This window comes from Pomacea canaliculata, linkage group LG6 (genome assembly GCF_003073045.1).
Source record: "Pomacea canaliculata isolate SZHN2017 linkage group LG6, ASM307304v1, whole genome shotgun sequence".
Lineage (NCBI taxonomy): Eukaryota > Metazoa > Mollusca > Gastropoda > Architaenioglossa > Ampullariidae > Pomacea > Pomacea canaliculata.
This window is the reverse complement of record NC_037595.1, coordinates 13038947-13057267: the sequence shown is the minus strand read 5'-3', so window position 1 is coordinate 13057267 and position 18321 is coordinate 13038947. Positions and strand designations below refer to the sequence as shown.

At 36.1% G+C, this 18321-nt stretch overlaps 1 protein-coding gene across 3 annotated transcripts; it reads right to left on the bottom strand.

Moving 5' to 3' along the window:
* Positions 1–2913: 2913 nt before the first annotated feature.
* On the bottom strand, positions 2914–18302 carry LOC112565582 (mitochondrial pyruvate carrier 2-like). 3 transcript variants are annotated; one of them, XR_003099443.1, is made up of 6 exons: positions 18135–18299; positions 16744–16784; positions 15036–15120; positions 14196–14307; positions 5461–7526; positions 2914–5135 (listed from the first exon to the last, which is right to left on the bottom strand). XR_003099443.1 is itself a non-coding variant. In XM_025241112.1 (6 exons), the coding sequence occupies exons 1-6, from the start codon at positions 18217–18219 to the stop codon at positions 7488–7490; spliced, it is 378 nt and encodes a 125-aa protein (XP_025096897.1). In that variant the 5' UTR covers positions 18220–18302; the 3' UTR covers positions 2914–7487. The 3 variants fall into 3 exon arrangements, 2 of the variants coding, with proteins under 2 accessions (XP_025096897.1, XP_025096895.1); XM_025241112.1 differs by adding an exon at positions 12166–12181 and having other exon boundaries at positions 2914–7526; positions 18135–18302; XM_025241110.1 differs by having other exon boundaries at positions 2914–7526.
* Between the last annotated feature and the right edge of the window lie 19 nt (positions 18303–18321).

Below are 18321 nucleotides of genomic sequence, written 5' to 3'. Positions count from 1 at the left end.
TTTAAACATTTTATGTTATTACTTTTTTTAGTTTGCTGTTTTAGCAACAGCATGTGCCAGACGTGTATTAAGTTACCTAGCTTTTATTATCATTAGATAGTAACTGACGGTTACGCTTGTCCATAACATGATACAGATGCAGTGGCTGACAAGGATTGCCACTTGTCATAAGCAATAGTGAGCATCTGCATGGAACAAACAGTCCACTCCATGCTTAACAGCTAGTTTTTCCTCTGACCACCATTGCATCAACCACCCTCCAAGGTATCCAAGGTTGGTTTTAAGAGCATTGTGCCTGATCACATGACCTGAACTTGACTAGTTGTACTGTTCAACTGTTGTGAAAAGAGGTTCCTGGTGTCCTACAAGCATGTGTTCCCTACAAACTCATTGATTTTGTTTCCTATATGATATCTGGAGCAGCACTATGCTCCTCAAGGAGTTACAAGGACTAAACTAATATGATATCTGGAACAGCCTTCTCATGACTTTTCTTGTATACCTGGGTTCTTCTCTCCATATTGGTAAGTCCACATTTTAAATCCATACAGCAGGATTGAAATTACGAGGGACTTGCACAGACTGATGACATCAGTGATGGTGTAGCCAAGTCAGATCCTGTCTGGCCATTGCTGCTGCCTTCCAGATATAGATGTCTGCCCTCATATCAAGAGTCTTTGAAATGCCTTTCTAAAGTCAATAAAATGGAAGAGATCCCACTGGTGCTGTAGATGTTTATCTGTCAGGATGTTGCAGTTAATCTGTTCAACTGTGCTTGCGTCTGGACTATAACCAACCAAGCAGTTCACCCACAACGGTGTTGATGTGATTCTGGATCGCTTTCTGCATAATTTTGCTTGGGTGGCTGATTAGGCTTATGATTCTGTAGTTTTGGCAATTTACTGTTAAACTTTCTTTGGAAGGGGTATGAGTATTGATTGTAAGCATTCCCAAATCTTTGGTACAGGGCAGCAAGGGCCTTTATTGTTCCTTTCTCACCCTGGCTGATCAGCTCAGATGGGTCTGTGGTCAATGCCAGGTGACTTTCCTCCCTTTAAAGGGACTGCACACCACTCTCTCAACTTCATAGTACCTAAGATCTGCAGGCTTGCAGGTTTTAGTCTGTTTGCTTTGAAAGATGTTAGCATCAGCTGAATGTTGTACAGGCCGTTACACTATTCAGTCCATCAATATAGTGAAGCAGTGAGAAGGCAGCCATTGCTTTATTTGATGACTTGTTCACCTGTCTGTGAGAGTCTTAAGTAGTTTTTACACCTTTTTTGATATCACTTCATGCCGTTCTCTCCACTGTGGTCTTGCCCTGGTCCTCAGTCCAGTTCTCCTTAGCTGCCTTGATCCCCTTCCTGATGTCCTAATTCATTGATTTGTGCTAAGAAACTGCTTCAAGGTTGTTCAAAGCCTTCCTTTGGTCATGGTTGTTCCGTCTGTCGCCAAAGCACTTCTTGGGCTGCTAAAAGTAGCAAGGGTGTCTACATCACAGTCGTCTACATCCTGGGCAGCAAATTTGTCACCAGATTAGACTTTAGGCAAAGATATCCACATTTAGTTTTTTTGTAATACAAAGTCTTTTTTAATGTGGACTTCACAGCCAGATCAGTTTGATAGATTAAAATAATTTGATACAAAACAAAATGTTACAAATTTCATTTTGAGTTTAGAGGTAAAAATGCACTCACTTGCACATGTAGATACCAATTTTGACTTCTAAACTTGAGTTTTAATGTTTATTTTCTAAATACTACTTAGATTTGCCTAATAAACATTAAATTTTTTTAAAAAGATGAATTATCCTTGTATATTTTGCATTTTTAATAAATTTGTACAGTGCAGCTAAGTTGGTACAATTTACACATTGCTTTGTCTTCTGGCGCATCTGCTTGTCCACCTGTGGTCTCAACCCTAGTTACAGATTACTTCCCCTGGTTTTCCACAGAATGTGTCTTCCTCTACTGCATGAATGTTAACAGTAACTCTACACACAAGAGAGTGAAATGTACCCCTACACCATTTTACATTCGTAGTACAGCACACCTAAGCAAAGATGTTATACAAGATTTATTTTCTAGTATAATACATTTTCTAATTGCATATATCTGCAGCAAGAAATCTGTCCACAGCTGTTCAAACACTAGCCCCAAATATATGTCGAAAAGAAAAAAAAATCCACCTGTGTAAGGATGATGCAGTCCAGTTTAATAATGTACTCTAGGAAACAAATACACTCATAAAATCTAGACACCTACAAAGTTTGGTTCATGTGCTATACAAGCATTCTGTCATGTTCCGATCAACTACATGCTGCCAATAGAAGCACAGTTCATTTGGTATAGATTCACTTTCTGATACAGTTGAAATGTTCATTTTGTAGTTCATGTGTAACATTTATCAGCTGCTTACAAAATTATGAAGTATGTGGTTCATGTGCTTGACTTTGGACGAGAATACAAGAAAACTAATAACATTTCGCTTGCATAGTTCACAAGTTGCTTTTAATGAAACTGAGAAAAAATTTCAGCAGTTACATCAAACTAATTTTTCATTTTAGGAAATTTGAAGTGTACATGATTTGTCAAAATACCTTTTGGAGCAAGTAATTAGGAGTACAAAAAAAAAAAAAATGACTGCGTAAGTGAAGTTCAAACTTTAGAAATTTTCTTTATAAAAAAAAGAAAATCCATGTAGTAATATCTTTTCTAGAAACTGTAAAGAGTGGGAGCATTTAAGAAGAAAATCACTTGGAAAGAAAACCCAATGTGAGTACACAGCCATAAGTTGTTCAGAGGATGAGGCAGTCAGGACCAAAACAACTTGTGGCTTTTCTCTATACATACAGTTGTAAACTAGCAGGCACTAGTATCACACAGCAGAAACATCAAGACAGATAAGCATGCAAACCGTTATGTACATACTCTGTTATGCAGTTTATTGTCATCTACTGAGCAAATGTTAAACGAAGAAACTCGTCAGTTTCAGTGATGTAACAACCTGACAAAATCTCTATTATACTGTACTGGCTCCATTTATATACAGTTCCCATTGATGCAAAAGAATATAAACAGCTAAAAACCTTTTCCATTTACAAAAAAATTAAGAACCAAAAACTGGATTTTAAAATACAAAATTCATGTTATAAAATAAGAAGACAGACATATTTTAATACTATCATTATGCATCATGTTTGCATGAGGTATAACAGATTTTTATGAAGAAGGGACTTTGCACGCTTCTACTACAGATTTTATTAATTGCTGTGGCTTCTTTTTGATGATACACAAATTCTCATGCGCCAGCGTATACATTGAGTCCGGGTTCTCCTTATATAAAGTATGTGGTCTCAATCACTTCTATTAAATGAAAGATTGTTTTTATTACATGCATAATTTACAACCTAATGGCACAAGCTTATCAACAAATGAATAGAAGCAGTAATTAATACAAATTATTCCAGCAAGTCCACATACACTGTTGCCATTAACAAGTAGAGCGCATGCACATAGAGTACAATTTTCATCACAGCACCATCTTCAGAGAGCAAAAATAAAAAATTATTAATGTCCAATTGTCCTCACATAGTTATATGTATAAACCAATTGCAATTACGAGCTTCAAGGCACATTTCTGGTGACAAGTTAACTACGCTACTTATTATCAAATCTGGTTATTTTATCTAGATTGTGATAACAAGCCTTTATGATGACAGGGATGGGATTCATATTAATCTCATAGGAATGAGCTTCCATCTATCAATGATTTTGGCCTTAAGGAGGAAAGGAGTGATGAAGGTGGGGGGGGGGAACTAGAATAGCAGGAGAAAAGATTGGTATCCTCATAAGGAAGTGCTAAACCCAGGACCTTACCCTACATTACAATCAGGGCCGTGCTTAGGGGCAGGCGGACGAGGCATCTGCCTAGGGCCCCGCGCTTCAAGGGGCCCCGCGCTTTTGATTGATATGTGACTTTAGATCCCAACTAAAACCGTGTGATCGTGGCGTGAGGGCCACGCACATGCCCTTTGCCTCGGGCCCCACGGGGGCTAAGAACTGGCCTGATTACAATAAACACTTTACCTTTAGGCCATTTGTTTGGACCCCATCTTCTCATCACCCATTGTAGCATGCAGTCATGAGGTCATAATCGTGACTAGCCTATATAAAGACTAACATAAATATAAGCCTTATTGTTGCTGATCAAAATGTTTCACGTCTCATCTAAATCTTAATTTTCTGATGCAGGTAAATTTGTCCCTCTGCATAAGCTGAAGATAAAGCTTGTCACAAGATTTTAATATCTAAATCTCAATAGAAGTTGCCGAATTCATGCAGTCTTAAGTTGATCAGAATGTCACAATATTTAGCAGTAAATTTTGAACAGCCAGTCGCCTTTATTCTTCTCAAATTTTACAAAATATATTCCCTGCGTATGTTGTCTACCATAAAAAAATAAAGGTTTAAAGAGAAGGCAGATTTTATGATCCATGACATTGACAGTAATTTCACAGCAAGTTCTTCAGGCATTTGTTCTGTGATCTACATCCTGTTCTGAAGGAACCAGTAAATCTCTCTACAGCAATCAGGCAGTGGGCAACTAGCATGCTGGAGCTTAGCAGAAAAGCCAGTGTTGCTCTTGCCTCCTCAGAGCCTAGCCAGTCCCACCAACACTTCAGTGACACTACAGTCTCTAAAGGATACCATTCTTAAGCACGATTACTTTTAAGTACTGAACTCTGTATCCTGCTCTCTCTCCATGGGAGGTATAATGAAACATATAAGCAGCATTTTGTACATACTTAAAAAACTAAAAGCTGTCTCAGGAATCCTTTGCAATGGATCCCACTTTGCAGGAAAGGCTACTAATGCAGGCAGCCAACTTCTACTTTCTGCTTAGCTGTCCACTTTTGATAGTGAAAAAGCAGTATTTTATTCAGAATTTTATAAATAAAATCATTTAGCATACATCACAGCAAGTCAAACCTGAATCTTAAATTACATGAAGTAAAACATTTGATTTATAACAAAAAATAGCTTGCTACCATTGCACATCGAAACTGAAAATAAGTGCTGAAGAATGAGGCTTTCTGTTCTGTTGAGTTTTTGTTCTTGCTTTTTACCCTAATGCTGCAAAATGACATGACATTTTTTCTTAACAAAGATGACAAACTTGACTGCATCAAGATCCACTTTAAAGTGGGCAAGAAAAACTTCTCAAACAAAATTTAGGATGCTGTAAAAACCCCCGTTCTCTTCCAAAATTGTAGAAAAAAATATTATATTCATGAAAGATAAACAATGTGTCAAAAGGAAGGAAATGAGGAATGCTGTTATTTGTTGACATGAGCTAGAAGCAACACAAATATAAAGAATAATTTAAAGAAGTTTTGAATGTGTTTGCCATTTTTTGCTGTTTATAATTACTACTACAAATTTTAACATGTTCACTCACCTTGCAATTATTTGGATTGATTTTCTTTTTTTTTTAAGTTTCACGTTAAACTCCACCTTTATAATTCATCTGTTCCATACTGTGAAAAATAATCACATGTAAACATTATTATGCCACCGGCTTTGGCTTGCATTTGATTAGACAGAGCATGATAAAAATGGAGATGAAGTTTAACCTGTTTTTAAACAGTTTAACAGGCAAATGCATTAAATTTCTGAGTAATTTAATGTTAAAACAGTTTTATCTCCTCAGAGAATACCAAGAAATTACAGTTTTATTTCTTGGTAAACAGGAGGATCAAAAAATGTTTTTTAAAAGATAAATATCAATTCCTAAAATCCTTGAAAAAATACAGGCACATGCAAGCATGCACGTGCACACAAATGCAAACACACACATATGAGAGTCAATTGTGTAAACAAGACATGCAAATCTGATAATCTTTAGAATAATTTTATAGGATTTCTCCAAGATCTTTATACTCTGGCACCAATTATAAACTGTTTCGTCAGATTCAATTTCTTTTTATTTTCTGAGAGCTACTTCTTTTAACTTTATTAAAGACAAAAATGCACTTGCTGAACATGATTCATGACATCGATTTTCTAATACCATTAAAGCTAAAATGTTACAGCATCATTTAACAACTTTAATATCATTATTAGTCTTTTTATGAAACGTTGCCTTTTCAATTTTTTTTTCTACTTAACATTTTAAAGACCAAACTAAAAAAGTATTTCTCTTGTTTCCGTTTATAAAATCTGAAGTTTTCTGAACAAACTTTAAAGACAAGTATATGGCAAATAAAAACTGGAATAAAGGACTAAAACTAGATTTTTGAAAAATAGGGCACTACAAATCATTTGGCACATGCAATGTAATCACTGTGCAAAGCAGTTACATGAAACAGATTAAGGATTGAAAAGAAGTAGCAGAAGAACTGACACTTATTTAAACACTCACGTAACATGGGAGGAGACAAGAATAGGAGGAAAGACTTTACAGCATTACAGTAAATCACTTTATTAGAGCTGATGAAGGAGGAAGAATTATCAAGCTTCAGAACTGTATCCAAAAAATGAAAAAGATTCATGTGGTATAGGCAGCTGTAACAATTTTGGTGTCATCAATACATATTAACTCTCTGCTGGTATAATGAATCTGATTTATAGACCCATTTTAGCATATACACTTGCTTTCTTTTTTCTTTCTTCCATTACCACCACCCCCAACCTCCCTGCCACCAATGTCAGAAGATTCATTTTCTTATTGCAAGTCCAGCACTAGTAATTTAAGTTAGAAACCAAGATAACCAGTCATACTGTTGCAATGCAATGATACAATGTTACAATGATACAAGGAATAGCTTGATCACAGTAAAGAGAAATTAATCAAAGACAAAAGTTATTAGTGAAATCAGTTATTATCAGTCACCTGTACAAATCAACAAATCAGAGAAAAGGATTATCACACATTCGGGTTGCAAGCTGAGTTCATACTCAATGACACTGGTGTCATTGCCTTTCATATTACTTTCTAAAGTAGCAGAAATAGGTTCCAGACCAGAAAGGACAGACTCCTATTAACACTTGTCAGGAAGTTATGTCTGATTGATGACTATCAAATTATTAAACTTCTCATTTTAATATCTTTTGTAAACATATGAACTTGCAAACTGTCCTTTCACAATATTTGAGCAGTTTTCTGTGCAAGAAAGTGCCATATATTTATCACGAAAAAGAAGTACAGAGTGTCTAAACAACTTGTTCACATAGTCACAAAGCAACCTGCTGTATCAATGTGCAACATACAAGCATATGCACGTGCACATGCATACATACACACACTTACAAAATGGAGATGCATTCTGAAGGCAAACAATTTTTACTAACTTGCCTACAATTTGTACTGGGAGGGTGGACAAAGATTGGATAAAAACAACTTTCTAGATCACAGCTGAAGATAAATCTGTAACAAAGTTCCCAGTTCATTGATCAGATGAGGCATTCTGGTTTGCAAGTTGATTTTCATTTGAAGCCTCCAATCTCTTTAGATGTTGCCGATAGCTGCAATAAAAAACAAGCCAAAGCAATTTTTTTCATTATTAACAACATAGTCAACACCCAAACTTTAACCAAGAGACAAAGACAGCAGAACTTTTGGTGCCTAGTTTCTTTCATGTACTGAAAATAATTTTGGCACAAATATATTTACTGCTTTAAATAGCTGTTTGGGGTAATTGTAATCAAACAATATTACATTAAATACTAGCAAACATGTGATAAACTGGCTTAATGAAAATAACTCTGCTGCCAATTCTGCATTTTGCCCAGTCTGCAGATATGTTTGCATGCTCTTTATGCACTGCCTCATTTATGAGAAAAGCAATCTCTAATGATGCCTATCCTTCCCAAATTAATTGAAATCTAAAATTATTGTTTATATTCCTCGCTTTGTGCCAACTATAGCCTTTTTGTCTCCCGATCATCTGCCAGTTTATCATTCATTCATGATACATATTTCCCTTTAGAATATTTAATATTAAAATAATAATAAACACTTAGGTGAGTGAGGTCATTTTTGCACCACTTGTTGTGGGGAGAAGTTGACAAACACGAGCATAATGAAGCATGTTCATTTCAACTTCTAGATTTATAGATTTTGCTTTTATTTCTATGTTTCTGGGAGGTTTTGTTGAATCACATAAATACAGAATATTTTTCTAAGGTTCTGAGGTTTTCACATTTTTGGACCACTTGGTGTGGGGACTGGTCGACATGAGCATAACACCATTCCCCCCACCCCTACCATCACCCTAGCCTGTGGGAAATCTAGGGAAAGATAATAGCTAAGTGAGTAAACCCCTACAGAAAATCATGATACTAACACTCATCAGATGAATTGGTCCATAACAAAATAGACCTACAAATTTAAGGGAGTGGATTAATCATCCTGTGCTGGACCTGCCCAAGACAGATGTGAATGGCAGACCTTGTTAGCTGCCACTTCTATCCATGTATTTCCCCAGTGAGGGTTACCAGTCAAAGGATGAATGACTGGCTGAGGTCAGGGAAATGAGAATGTGTAGAGGATAGACAAGAAGCCAGTGGAAAATATGAATAAGTGATTTTGCATGATCTGGATTGCAGGGCCTGGTGCATGAGGCATGCTGCAGAGTTCTAGAGTTGCTGTAATTGAATGATAAGATAAAGCAGTCACCTAGACAAAAGAGCATTACAACAGTCAAGTTATGATAAAATAAAGCAGGCTATCTGAGTCAGGTTGACAGATGATGTTTACATGATTTTTTTGTATCATTTTATTTATTTCAGGAAATGCAGCATATTTGGACCCAGTATTGTGCTTTCATGAGCTGAGGATGGCCAATAACAACTATCAAAGGGTGCAGATCCCCTCAGAATTAGGACTAAGAACATGTGCATTCAGATATATTATGAAAGGGAATAAAATATCATTTAATTGACTGACAAAGTCCCAAGGTATATCATATTCAATAATGTAGATCTTAGAAACCCTTCAGAATGAACACTCATACAGGACATAATTTTTTTTTTTTTAACCCAATAAATTCTCATCACATTTTTCATATTTTATAGTAATCATTTTAATAAAAGAAATAAAATCCCCGCTATGACCAACTGCTAAACCTGACACTGACAAATTAAGATTGTGGATGTCTAATAAAGATGAATCAACAAAGCAAAATTAATGAAAACAAAATGGAGTCACCAACAAATCTATTCTTTTATGACAACGCTGGTAAAGAGACTGAATTAAAACACACTGCAAAAATAAATAAATAAATAAAACTATAGAATAAAAGGAGAAGAAAAACAAAACAAAAAATGCAACTGTTAAAGAACAATAAACTTCTCTGAAATAAAAAAATAAATTATGCATCACTTTTCCAAAATAAATTGCTCACAGCACTTGACAAATAAACAAAACAGATCAATCCTAAATAATAATAATAGGATTTGTATAGCACATTTCCCCACATGGAGATGAGCTCGATGTGTTTCACAAGAAACCAGAGGCAATGAGGAACGAGGCTGTGTGAAGTAGATGTCACAATCGAGTACGAGCAGCCACAACATACAAATAAGAACATGCACCAGTCAGCAATCAAGAACATGAAGGAATGCAGAGATAGGATGAGAGCTGAACCCAGGACAGCCAACCTTGTATTGGTGACAGGTGCTAACCGCTGTGCCACTGGACCGCCCGAGAAAGGTTGGACGAGTTATAGTAGGTGTTTCTGAAAGAGATATGCTGTACTGACTCTGCTATGGAGAGATGTAGGTAGGTCATTCCAAATAATGGGGCCGAAGAAGGAAAAAGAGTGATGGCCGAACATCTTCAGTCATATATATGGAATTGAGAGAAATCGGGCGTCGGCCAAGTAAACTGACCTGCGAGGCTGGTATGGCAACACAAGGTCAAACAGATTGGGGCAAGACCACAAACATGATAGCAAAGCTTGTTGATGAGCCCAAACGGGCAGCCAATGGAGATCATGAAGAAGCAGTGTGGCATAGTTGGCTTATAAAATACAATTCTGGTAGCATTGTTCTGAGCTCTCTGACGGCCAGGAAGATCTAGGAACAGAGAGTTACAATAGATGAACCTGGACAACACAAATGCCGACATAAGCTGCTTGGTGGAGGCAACAAAGAGGAGATGTCTGATGCGGCTAATCCCACGCAGTTCAAGAAAGATGGATTTGCAAAATGAATTGACATGATCCTCAAAGGACAATGATATGCCAAAAATAACACTGAGATTTCTGACAAACATGGAGAAAGCGATGGTGGATCTGAAGAAAGTGAGTGATGCTGATGGAGCCAGGTGATTAAGCATATGTGCATAGGCTATACTGGGGTTAGCAAGCTTGGCAAGATGCCAGGAGCTAAGTATCATCCGGATACATGTGATACTGCAAAGTGATGGATCACAAGACCAAGTGGCTGCACAAAAATAAACTTACATGCTCCCATCCATACACACATGTACACATATAACAGATAAACCCAACAGAAACACATTACACAAGCACATGGTTTGGACATAGTAGGATGAAGTCAGTGATGTCTTAAGTTTGGACTTAAAGGTGGTCAAAGAACCAGCAAAATAAAAGCTGACAGGTCTTTTGCTCCAAGCTGATGGAGCTTGATAGAAAAAAACCAACCTACTGTCCATATAGGACTCGAGGAAACCTGGTGTCAGAAGATAAATGGAACAGTCATGATGGAGTAAAGATGACAATAAGTTCAAAGAGGTATCAAAGATCGGTCCCAGAAACAGAGGGGAAAGATAATAGCCTATACAATCAGAAAGCCAGCCAGTGAAATACAAATCATTGGTGTTATATGTTTAGATCTCAATGATCTGCAGATAAGATGAGCAGTATTATTCTGGATTTTCTGGAGTCTATCCAGAAGATATTTGGGAATGTCAGCCAAAAGTCAATTACAACAGTCAGTCCACAAGAGCACAAAAAACACAGAGTTTTGGTTGACTCAGTGGTGAGATAATGACAAATGGAACTAATCATACAAAGTTCAATGCAAGCAATTCTGCAGACATGAGAAATATGGTGTTGAAAAGTCAAATTCTAATAAAGAGTGACACCTAAACTGTGGACAGAATCCAAGAAAGGAATAGATAAGCTGCTTATAGAAAGAGAGCAAGGAAGAAAAGGATGACCAAGAGATTTTTTTGGAACAAGTCAGTAGCAGTTCAGTCTTTTCATCATTCAGTTGTAGTCTGTCCTGGATCCTTCAGGTGTTTATGTCAGCTATGCATTCCCGTCATGCCATCAGAGAAAAGGGATGTGTAAAATGCAAAAAGTGTTAAACCCAAGACGGACAGGACAAAAGCATCAGAGTAGACACTGTTCACAGTCGGGGTCTGGTGCCTCTGATGGGATCAAAACCAGCACAGAGCAACACCACGAATGCCAAGAGTGCTGGTCTGTATAAAGTACAGAATGATCAACAATGTCAAATGCAGCTAACAAGTTTAACAAAGCAAGAAAAGACATTTTGTCATTATCAGCACTAAGGAACAGATAACTGGTAGCTTAAGAAGTGCAGATTCAGTACTATGGCCCTCACTGGATTGGATAAAGGAGATGATTTTGATCCATGTGTGCAAGCTGAGAAAGAACAATCTTTTCCAGAACACTGGGCAGAAAAGGGCTATATTAAACTTACACTGATGTAATTGCAGCAGATTGCTCCCAAACATCTAACTAAAATTAAAAATAGGCTACACTTGACGAAAAAACAAACTAAATCTCTGTCTTTATGAAATGCTCCACATATGGTAAGACAGGGGCAGTACAGAAATTAAACTTTACAATGGCTTTACATCTTGAAAAAAATGCTGTGAATTTCACATACAAACATTCTGCAGTTTGATATCACTTTTGGGTTTCAGTAAAGATAAAAAAAAAATGTATCTCATGCCTAATTAGTCTTATGACAGTCTCAAGGATGTCTTAGGGATTGCAATCTAATCCCCATTTACCAACACTATATGCATAGCTATGGTTTTAGTATGAACGTTTTTTTTCCAAAATTTTGTAACTAAGAACTCATTCAAAAAATCAAAATCAAATGAAAGATTAAAAGCAATTTAAAAAACAAATTGAAAAAAAATTGTTTAGTGTTTTCATTTTACCCTAGCTGTTCTGTCCCTATTAAAATAAATATTAGAAAACACATCAACTTTCTCAACAATCTTGTGCATTACAGTTTATAAATATTAGTAGCAATCATCAAAATCAAAATGCGATCACTTTTATAAAACATCTGCTGAGGTAACTAACCTCTCAATTTTATGTCAGTATAATGGCAGGAGTATGCATTTTTATTTCTGTCAATTTTCAGCCACCTCTACCATGGTCTATCAGAATCTGGGCTTGTATGAAAGGACAGCCTGCTCATATAATTTTATTTGTCCACTAGCACTCCACACTACATAATATAAACACCGAAAAAACATGGCTCTTACAAAAAAAGACTTTCGTATGTATCTGCAGACATGCCTCAAAAAAACATTTATTTTCCCCATAATGAATAGATATTCCCTAATCCCATCTTTTTTATCCTGAAGACAACGTTGCCTAATTTAGCAAATAGCTCAATGAAACTATGGAAGGATGATTCTGGCCAACTGTCATCATTGAAAATGCTAGTACAGACACTCCAAGTAGAATAACCATCTTGTCAGCTGAATACCTCATGTGTCTAAGTGATATAAAGGACTATCCTGGTAAGGTCGACCATGCCAGATTTAAAGACCACTATGTACAGATCAGACAAAGCGACAAACTGGTCTTTCAGTACAGGTAAGAGCAAGATCTAGGTTAATAATACGAACTAGTATAAAATTATGTTACAGATACAGATACTGAAATGTTGAAGTCCCCCACAAAACAAAAGAATGGTTGTTCTGATATGAAAGCCAGGGGCTGTCAGTTGAGAGCTGGCCACACACCAATGTGTCATCTAGCATAGATGAAGGGACAATCTGTGACATGTCATCTATTGCTTAAAGCAGTAGTGGTGGGAGAGTTAATGGATCTTGAATGACAAGCATGAACAAAATGACAAAACTGTGAATAAGATAGGAAATTGGGATTAGATGGGTTTGGGAAAAAGAAAAAAAGAAGGGGTGGAGCAACAGAAAAAAGGACAGATATGGACCAAATCTGACAATGAATAAACTACTTTACACAATTATTTTTTTATTATTATTCCAGGCAAGAACGGAAAAAATAGAATTTTAAAAAAGTAAACTTCTATAATTGTTTACCTTCTTGCAGGATCAAACAAACCTGGTGGCAAACCAAGCTGATACAGTAGGATGCTAAATATCTGTTGACCTCAAGGGTCAAAATGCTAAAAATCTGAGCCAGTGGCTCAGAAGTTTCTCATGCTTTCAGAGTCTACCATAATATTTTAAACCAAGGCAAGAGTCGGCAGTTCCTTTATTTAATGCATTCAAAGAAATTGCTGTATTCAGTCCCATTCCTTCCCTTCCTCAAATAAACATCTAGGTTAGGAGACTTCCCTTCTTAAAGTGCATTTCAATTGAGTAAAATTAAAATGACTCATTTTGCTTTCAAAAAAAAAAAAAAAAAAAAAGAAAAAACGAAAAAAAGGAAGAGGGGCTTTGCCTATTTGAGGAACACATTCCTGCTATACATCTGAAACATTAGACAATACTATATTTGTAACTCAAGTCATTACGATGGCTGTTTTTTTATTTTTGACAGACTCAGACTTAAAAAAAAACCCACATCCATTAATGTCTTTCATACAAATAAATTTGACTTTAGATGCACTTTAGAATTAATGCAATATAAAATCAAAAGAATGAAGATTTCCAAGTCTATTAAAGAGCAGCACATGAAAGGCATAAACTACTTTTTTTTTATCTTTCCAACAACCAAATTCCATAAATTATTCCTATCTTTACAGTCCTGTTGTTCTTCTTTTAAAATAGTGCACAACTCTCTAAGATTGGAAGAAAATATTACTACTTACATAAGCATTAAAAAATACTTTTAAAAAAAATGAATAAATTTCAATAGCAGTTTCAATATTTCTAATTTAGGAAAATGACCTTACAAATTAACCACAGGGTATTAAGATCAATGCAAGGAATATATTTTAATTTTTATAAATATTCAAAAGAGCTCTTACTTGTAGATCCGGCCCAACTGATACAGTCCAGTTAAGCCAACAAAAAGATTAACAGCAAACAGACTGTAGTTCTTGGGAATGATCACTAATGAATAACGGGCCCATATCATTCCTGTGAAAACAAAGACAAGATAATTTCTAAAGAACATTGACTGTGGATTAGGTGCTTCCTGAAAGTTTTGTGCAGAGGAGTCATCAGAATTATCATAATACTTGTCATTTCTTTCACTCTGGATAATCTTCATTCAATTTAAAATGAGTTTATTTTACTAAAAAGACTTAATAACTTGAATATTTTACATAAATATAAAGCTTGTAGTGTGACCCATCTTCAGAAATAATCTGAAATGTCATTTTAGGTAAGCTTTTGTGTGTTGATTTTCTTCCACGCACAAAAAAAAAAAAAAATCCCAAAACATTTAAAACATGCTTTTATATTGCCTAAAGGTACAAGCAGTTCCTTTTTACCCTACTCATTTTAAATTGTAGTTTTGTGACATGTGGCTACTTTTCTATATCTTTCATTTTAAACTAATAAAATGTGGTGAGATGAAGAAGTTTGCTTGAAAGAGATACAATTGCAATTTCTAAATTTTCAAATCTACTATAAAGATCTGTAATTCATTACAATCCAGCTTTCCTGGTTGCTGCATGTTATAAATTCTATTCCCAAAGATTTACAGATAAAAAAGTTAACTCAAAGATGCTTTAAAATACTTATTTAGACAATGCGTTACTATACTGTACAATTAACAGAAATTTTAACCAAGATGAGAAGATTATAACCAGGCTGAGTTTAAAAGATGGAAACAGCGGTAGTTGCATCAGAAAGCAAATTACCAGTTCCTGCTAATGCTGTATTCTGATATACACTCAGAGTTTCTGGTGGTCGTGTGATGTCTTTCAAACCAGCAAACACTAATATCTGAAATAATGGAAAGAGCATACATTATTGGAAAAACCTTGAATCTTAACAACAAAATTTACTATTAATTACTGTTCAGTGTTATGGAGAACTAAATACACTGTGCATGAAAGACTACAAACACACAGAGTCAACCACACAACAAAGAAACACAAGTGCCAGTTAATGGATAACACTGTGGCAAATATAAATAGAGTGTATGGATGAAGATAAAGAAGCAAGCAATAAGCAGAAGAGTTCACTTGGTTGCGATAATTTTATGAGAGGTGGGTTTTCAGGACAGACTTGAAAGCTTAAAATGTTCACACAGTTTTAAGAGAGAGACAATTCCTAATGGTGGGGTCACAGAAGAACAAATGAAGCCTATTGAATTTCTCTCATCTGATGTGAACAACTGAGAGGAAGGCAATACAAGCAGACAGAAGAAACTGACTCAGCTGGCAAGGCAATCAGCAACTCAGACAGGTATTAACCGCTAGTAACCCTGCCTATTGCTCTGCTCAGTGAAGTCATGTAGTACCACAAGGGTTGACTCTCGACAAACATGGCTTCCTTTCAAGCATGCTTCTTGTCTCTTTCATGCAACTTTGGCAATTACAGAATCCTAGCATGCCACTGGCTCTCCGCGCTTTACATATTTAGAGAACAACACAAAAAGAAATAATGAGAGAATAATGACAGTCATGTAGAGAGACAGTACAAAGAATGCCTAGAGTTTGGTGATGTTTCTTTACAGTTCAAGATGTCAGATTTATATTGTTCAGGTCTGTACTTCATAAAAGCAATTATATCATCAGGTAATGACAAATAAATTTACAAATGTGTTTAACACACTGTTTACTTCCAGACTGTTTACTATCCAGATACATAAACACAAAAGCAGACATGAACTTCTTGGTGGCAAAAACTGACAGGAAAGGTTGGACAGGACTGATCCTGCAAAGCTCAAGGAAGGACTTGCAGACTGAACTGATGCAAGATTCATAAGACAAAGATGCATTGATGAGGAAAACACCAAGATTCCCAAGTTAAGGAAGAAAAATGAGATATTCATGACACTAAAGTAGTAAAGGATGGAATCATTTCAGTTCACTTGCAGACGTTATTAGAATGACATCAGTTTTGTCATCAATGAATTAGCCAGTAATAAATTGTGAGCTTACAAAAGAAGAATGAAGTTGCAGAAAACAGGTTGTAAAAAAATTTGAAGATTGAAAAAAAAAAAAAATTTATTCAGACTACTTTTGCTTCTTGAAAAAAATATATGCTTGGGTTTGGTGGGTGGGTCTACATTATAATCTAGCAACTAACTTTTCATAATGCAATAGGTAATAATAATTAGTTATACAGGGCTTCTGCTAAAGCTAAATTCTTTGGGGTCCCAGGGACCCCTTCTTCAGATTTTTAAGGGGTCTCTGTTCTTCACCCAAATTTGAATGGGACCCCAAAGACGAAAAGTGAAGGGGTCCTCCGAACTTTTAATGCGTACTGTACGCAATTTTTTGCGTAAGCAGAAGCCCTGGTTATATATGTTCTGATTATATCGGCAGTTTTGTTTCTATTCTACACAGTTTTACTCTAGTATTCACTGTGACTTTACAAATCAACATTATGAATACCTACCCATTTTCCTAGTGGTGCCCAGAAAAAAATGGTTTTTGGACCTGGAAAGAAACAGATAAATTACGTAAATTTGTATTCTTCATTTTAGCAATGATACATGTAACATATTCCTGGGAGCTACCACTGTGTGAACATGTACACAAGGCCTCTTTCAGTCAGAGGTGACCATGGATGGTGTATCCCATCATTACATACTTTGCTGTGGCTAAAAAAGGCTAATGTACAAATGAGCATTTATTACAGTGTGTAGATCTGTGTATTGTAACTTGTGGTTTTGAGTTGATGGAATCCTTGCACTCCTTTCTACATGCTCTTCTGTCAGCTGCAGCTTTCAATAGCTTCTCTTCCCCTGGCAAGAGGCTGGGCTAGAGCCTTGCTTAACGCTGATGTATATGCTAAAAGGCTCAAAAGAAATTTTAATGAATAAGTGAGCAACTGATTTTTCGAAGGATTTTGAAGAGACCTTTTCTGCTACCTAAGACTTGAGTTCCTTGTTACTATGGAGGAAATGTGGTTTTTCCAATTCAAAAAATTAAATATCCCTATTACCTGGTTCATTAATGGCTGACAAGCCCACGCCCCATCCCCTCTGCTCAGCCCATCTCCCCTAAATAATTGAATTGTACCCTATACCTCTTTTCAAGCACTTAATTTCCATAATTGTCCCTTTGCTTTTCGTGCTATGCACCCTCGAATAATACATTTGTACCAATGTGTTTACTATTGAAACACTCAACTAACAAACTGAAAACAAATTTGTAATTTACTTATGACTAACAACCAGTCTCAGCATGTAAAACAAGACTGAAATTGCTGAGAGCATGTATGGCTATGGCCAAACCCATTATGACTGACTAAACTTTATTCCTTATTAAAACGGTATTCTGGTTTCACTTTTTGTTATCGGTATTCAACCTGCACCTACGAAGCAGTTTCTGAAAGCCCCATCCTGCATCTGTATTGTAACATTTTACCGACTAATCTACTTTACCATCTGCAAATCTTGGCAACAGTAAAACTGCAAATAAACTTTCGCTGCTGATTAATCTGCCCTCGCAAAAACAAGTGCAAACTGTTGAATATAGTGTCGACATAGCTTGTTTTCTATTATTGTTGTCGTTACATTGTATTCTAATAATGCCCTACGATCACGAACTTGCTCTGATCTTAAAAATTTTTCAATTGCATTCTGTTCCCGGATAACCATTTTTTCTGTAGGCCATTAACTATATTATTATATTCATGTCTTTACGCAGACAGGCTTTTGGTGTTCTTGGCTGTCCTTGAGTTTAAAGTAAAGAGTGGTAGCACTATCCATTCTACGCTGACGAATAGCAACAGATCGAGATTACTCCCTGGAGTCTGAATCCTAGAACTTTTTTTTTTCTAACCTGCAGGATGATTCCAGAGTGGGCGTAGTTTTGCTGGCACAAATTTATCGGTCACTGATATAATGGAGTTATAAATGCCCGACATCGTAAGAGGCCGATGGTCGTTAGAACCGACTACAAGTTAACAAAACCTTGGCCCAAAAGCCAGTGACTTATGAAATGTGCTATCGGAACATAAGCGGAGGGT

Bases quoted from the DNA above. Each gene is read 5' to 3' on its own strand.
- LOC112565582 (XM_025241110.1), bottom strand. From the start codon at position 18,219: ATGTCGGGCATTTATAACTCCATTATATCAGTGACCGATAAATTTGTG. The intron at 15,121-16,743 runs GTAGGTATTCAT...CCATTATTTCAG, and splicing joins GGGCACCACTAGGAAAATGG to ATATTAGTGTTTGCTGGTTT. The intron at 7,527-14,195 runs GTAAGAGCTCTT...TTTTTATTGCAG, and splicing joins CAGTTGGGCCGGATCTACAA to CTATCGGCAACATCTAAAGA.